Source organism: Bactrocera neohumeralis, unplaced genomic scaffold (genome assembly GCF_024586455.1).
Source record: "Bactrocera neohumeralis isolate Rockhampton unplaced genomic scaffold, APGP_CSIRO_Bneo_wtdbg2-racon-allhic-juicebox.fasta_v2 cluster10, whole genome shotgun sequence".
Taxonomy (NCBI): Eukaryota; Metazoa; Arthropoda; class Insecta; order Diptera; family Tephritidae; genus Bactrocera; species Bactrocera neohumeralis.
In genome coordinates, this window is record NW_026089623.1 from 27,793,591 (window position 1) to 27,799,620 (window position 6,030).

The following is a 6,030-nucleotide window of genomic DNA, read 5'->3' on the forward strand; positions in this document are numbered from 1 at the left end:
CTATGCCAAATGGAAAGTAAAATTCTAACAGATGAACTTCAAAACAAACGCAATTACGTCGTTTGAATGTTTGCCTTAGTATTTAAATTATTAAATATATTTGTAAAATTAATTAAAGGGAAGGCAAATTATTTGATTGCTAAGAATATTATTGAAACTAGAAAAACTTTATTAATTTGAAGAATTGTTATTAATTAAAAATTTTAGACAAAGTGCTATGTTATTGACAAACTTATTCTTATGCCCTCACATAAATCACCACCCTCACTATTATGATGTTTTTGTTATTTTTTTCCGTATACTTAACAGCCTCACAAACCTCACAATTGTTTTGTGAGGAAAAACCTCAAAAAATAAAAGCTGTTCGCTGACGTTGTTGTTGGTGTTAATACTGGTTCCAAGATAACCGAAATCAGGAATAAAGAGATGTTAAACTTATTCCAGTGTGAGAGCGCCTCAAAATTAGCGTTTTTTATAACAATTTCCATTATGGCCAGATTGAACAAAATTACAATTTTTGGGCATTTATCAACCCAATACCCAACATTTAGTATGAATAAAAATTATTAATAGTGGTTATTTATTATATGGAGAAACTATTTACATCTTTTTAAAGAATATTATAACAACTGACTTTTGTCCTTCCAATACCCAATAATAGGATTTAAGCTTGTTAGCTCTCAATCATTAAATGTTTTTAATCATTTTCCATTGAAAATAAAACTATGATGCTTAAAATTACAAAACGTTTCTTCAAATACCTTTAAATTTCACAAATTTATTTAATTTTCATTGTTTTACATTTTTTATAGGTGGTCTTGAACGATGCAACAAATCCCTCCGTTTACATATTTTTTTGGTAAAATTTCAATCTGGCCATCGCTCGTTTCCAATTGCTAAACGTCAAAACCTCCTGAACTCGATCAACTGTCAAAGTTTAGGTGGTTTTGACGTTTAGCAATTGTTCTCTCACTTCCAGTGAGAGAGGAGTTAAACATCTCTTTATCTGTGACCGAAATTATGTACGACTTCCAAGTTATGACTGTCAACAGTGACGTGGGAGCCTAGTCGGGAGTGCGACGACTGTTTTTTGATGACAGAAGATATTTCGTCTTGCCTTCTCTCACTACCAGACCCATTTACTTCCTTATCCATTCTGGCTAAAGCAGAATGATATCAACAGAGATAAAGAGATGTTTAAATCCTACTGAACTTTGACAGCTAATCGAGTTCAGTAGGTTTTGACGTTTAACAATTGGAAACGAGCGATAGCCAGATTGAAATTTTACCAAAAAAATATGTAAACGGAGGTACATCCCTCCATTGCGTCGTTCAAGACCACTTATAAAATATATAAAACAATAAAAATTAAATAAATTTGTGAAATTTAAAGGTGTTTGATGAAGTTTTGTTATTTGAAGCATCATAGTATTATTTTCAATGGAAAATTATTAAAAACATTTAATGATTGAGAGCTAACAAGCTTAAATTATTTTATTGGGCATTGAAAGGTCAAAAGTCAGTTGTTCTAATATGCTTTAAAAAATTTAAATAGTTTCTCCATATAATAAATAACCACTATATAGTAATTTTTATTCGTACTAAATGTTGGGTGTTTTAATTTAAATGCCCAAAAATTATTATTTTGTCCAATCTGGCCATAATGGAAAATGTCATAAAAAAAGCTAATTTTGAGGCGCTCTGACACTGGAATAAGTTGGGCATCCCATTATCCCTGATATTATTTTAACATTCTTTTTACTCGCACATTCATTAAATTGCTTATTTAAGATTGGTACGCAGCTCTCAAGTAATTGCTCAAGAAAAGAAATATATTATTTCTCAAGTAATTTTGACAGCTGGTTACGCATTGTGAATGATCTACATTAGAAGAGCAAGAGAGAATAAACAAAGAAAACAAACTGTGTGCGTAATCAAGAATGATAGAATACAAGATTACGACGACCGCCATTACGAAACGTCATAGTTCCGTGTTGAGAAGAACAAGAGTAAAAAAACTGTCAAATGGCTTGCAAATTGTAAACAGAAAAGTAAACACTTTTGTAAATTCGCAAAATATTATTAATTCTTTCGATTTTAATGAAAAGTTTTAGTGAAGCGATTGAATATTGTTGAGTGAAAAGATTTGAATCATTTCTAAAGAAATATATCGGCCTATTGATAATAAAATTGTCTATTAAGTTGTGATTCAAATGGAGAAGACGTTTCTTGTGTTGTATATAAATATACATATGCATATATTATAAGTTCAGATGTATCAGATGTATGAAATTATGATAAAAGAATTGTGAAATTATTTTAGTATTAAATACATATATCATTTCTTTTGCAAAATAACACCCATTTTTTGGCAACTTTTAAATCATCCGGAAAACTGAAAAAACTCGTTTTCGATCCTTTAATTGCATAATAATTATTACAACAAGCCACTGCACATTTCATTTCAAAAAATTAATATATTTATGCTTAGAAATTTAAATAAATACAACAGTACACTTACACTGGTTTTCTTCATTTGAACAATTTCCACACATGCTACTCTATTTATTGTGGATGTGCCTAAAACTAATTATATACATATTTTCTCCCAACAATATTGTAAACATTCCACTGAAATTTTTCCTGCAAAGACGAATGAATTAATATTATTTTGGGAATTTCAAAAAGTGTTTACTTTTCGGTTTACAATTTGTATGCATTTATATGCTTGTTCTTCTCAACGCAAAACTGTTGCGTCACGAAATTGTTGAACAATGTATTTGTTTTTGTAAGAATTGTCAAGAGCTAAACCGAAAAAAACTAACTGTAAACTAGTGTCGTAATCTTGTATTCTAACATTCTTGGTGCGTAATATGTAGGTGTGTATGTGTATGGTAACATAAATATTTTCATTGAGATTTAAGAAATGTTGTTGATGATTGGTAGGTTTTATACAACATTTCAAAATGGAATATTCTTCATAATAATGATTTCAACTAATTTAGGATGAATTTGACGATTATTTCGAATTTCCTTCAAGAAACAATTGTTGATACGATCCCTGCAAGACGGAGGTAACAGATTGCACAAACACATTGAAACATTTTCAGCTGTTCACTAACACTGTTACATTTTCTGGAATTTTCAATTGAATGGGAGAATACGTAAGTAAGATAGAGAAAAACTATCGACATTCTAAACATATTGTAATATTAACTTGCTAGAATAGGAGAGACGAATGCCCAATTTTTCAAGAAGAAGAAAACGAAAAGCGCAGTTTATTTTGGATTTTAAAGAGGTAAGTTCGTTACTTGATAATTTGATACTTTATAATTAATTTCTATTATTTATATATACATCTGTATATTATTAATTTCTTTTGTATAGAGAAACTAAAAGGCTTAAGGGAGAAAAAGGTAAGCATTGTGAATTGAATGTTGTGTGTACAATTAAAAATTTTAATATTACAGAAAACATTTGGAGGATTCAAGTATATTGGGTACAACAAACAAATAAGAGAGTAAGTTTTAAATTAGTAAAGCTAAATAGCGCATATTTATTTCAAATAGTTGCTATAGATTATGCATTTTTGTGAAATATGTAATTTGTACTTTATATCTACATATATATGTATGTATATACATACATACATGTGTAAATGTAAAAAATTTAAAATCTAAATTGAAACGAGTTGTGCGGTTACAATTATAATTGTGCCGACTTTAGAATACCGTCCCAGGATTTCGGGAATAAAATGGGTATTGTCGGATTGAGGAGGTTTTTCAGAATTAGTGAAGTTCTAGTGAACATAAAAAGCGAAATATATGTAAGTGTAAAATTAATTTAAACCAGAAAACTTCTTGATCATTTCATAAGCGTTTTTTTATTTGAAGTTTTTGCTTTTTTTGAGAGCTGGAAACCCACCTTTAAACGCAAATATCTCGAATATTTAAATTCTTGAACTGGATAACCTCCTCCATAATTAAAAATTTTCATTTGTTCGTCCAAGATATCTGTTCGCATGCGGAATATCTAAAATTGTTTAAAATAAAAACAAGATTAGTGTTTCATCATAAACATACATATACGCATTTCTGCTCCTAAGCAGGATTTTAAAAATTAAATTAAAATTAAACATTTCAAGCTTCAAGCAAATGAGGAGTGTCTTTTCAAAAAAGGATATTTACATTTTAATTTTTTTAAACTATTTATATAGTCTTTTCTTTAGTGCTGAAATACACAACTTCTTTACTTGGATGTTGATCTCAAAAAGATATGTCGCAAGTAAAAAAGGGTTAAATTATGTGTCCTAAACAGAAATACTATTTTTCGGTAAATCAGTAAATATTTCCCTTATAATGTTTTCTCATTTTACAAAAATTAATTAAGAAATAGATATTCTCTTTTAAAAAAGACACTTCTCAACTATATTTTCCTCCTGTAATATACTATTTGTAAGTATTTACAAATCAAAAATCTTTATCAAAGTAATATTTGTTGCTATAGTATATTTTTTAATTAAACGACCACTTAATATTTTTAATTTTATATAATAATTATATAATATTTTTTTTTTTAGTTTTCGACGTGGATCCTATCAATCAGTTAAGTTTAATTTTAAATAATGAATAAGAAAACCTTTTCAAACCTTTTTGCGCTCCTCCAGAAGAACCATCAGAAATTGTGGTACCGTCACCATCGTCTGGCGGCCATGCAGGTATAATGTATTAATATATAAATATATTAGTATTTGTTTTATAAAAATACATTTATGTTTTTCAGATATAATCCAGAAGCTGAATGCTATTGAGACCCGTCTCACTGCCATTGAGAAGTCCCTAACAGACAAAGTAAGTAACGCAGTATTACAGTACCAAATTAAAACAGAAGCTAATTTTTATATTTTAATTTTCTAGATGCCAGAGAAGGCCGAGGTGCAGGCGCAAAGTAAATTATTGCGCGAATGCCGCGTCATAGCGGCAAAGACGCACCATTCAATTAGCCGCATCACCGGTGATTTGGAGGACGAGCATTACGTGGAGCTCGCTTCGAAACTGCCCATGTCGTCGGAAGAGCACGTGCGCTTCGTGGAAGACATACTTTCCCAAAAGGAAAGCACGGATGCTATGGTAAATACTTCGTTTTTAAATATTATGCGATTGTAATATAATTTACTGTAATTTTTTTTTTACAGATGCGGCTAATATTGAAATCAAAGGGCGCAAAAGGCAGTGTGGACGGCGTACTTCGTGGTTTGTTTTCAGACGATGTAATGTACCATTACAATTTAGAGGGGCGCAAGGAGAAGAAACCCCTACTAAAACTAAAGTGCGTAGGGTTAGTTTTTGGTAAGTTTTTTTACTGGTATATATTTGAATGCCTTAACTTATAACGTTTAATTTTAGATATATTTCCTGACAAGGATAAAAGCAGTATATGTGGGGAGCTCCGGAGATTTGTGGCCTTACGCCACCATCGTTTTAAACAGAAGAAACATAAACTAAGGGCTAAACTAATATAAGTTTTATTATTATTACTTATATATATTAGTTTTAAATTGTAAATATTAGTTTTAAGTTGTACACATTAGTTTTAAGTTGTAAATATTAGTTTTAAGTTGTACATATTAGTTTTAAGTTGTAAATATTAGTTTTAAGTTGTAAATATTAGTTTTAAGTTGTACATATTAGTTTTAAGTTGTATATATTAGTTCTAAGTTGAAGTGTCTAATTTTACTTTTAAAAATATGAATTTTTACAATTATAATTTTTGTACTCAAATAACTTGTATATAATTTTTCTGCCGAATGCAATAATAATAGGCATATTATTAATTTAATTAATATCTGATTTTGATTTTATTATTAAATAAAGCAAAATAATTTAAAAAAATGACTTTTATTTAAAATAATTGAATTTGCTAGAAGTAACAAATGGGTAACAGAAATGCTTGTTCCTGCTAACATGATTACATGTTAAAGGTAACAAACTGATAACCAAAATAATAACACTAACAGATATTCGGGTAACA

General features: G+C 29.2%; 1 protein-coding gene across 1 annotated transcript; it reads left to right on the forward strand.

The window, feature by feature from the left end:
• Positions 1-3,373: 3,373 nt before the first annotated feature.
• LOC126765598 (uncharacterized) lies at positions 3,374-6,030 on the forward strand (the record flags this gene model as incomplete). The annotated part of the gene is made up of 8 exons (XM_050483207.1): positions 3,374-3,416; positions 3,471-3,520; positions 4,580-4,604; positions 4,667-4,717; positions 4,783-4,850; positions 4,917-5,129; positions 5,195-5,348; positions 5,406-6,030. Coding segments are annotated over 8 exons (720 nt in total), but the record flags the coding sequence as incomplete, so codon positions are not given.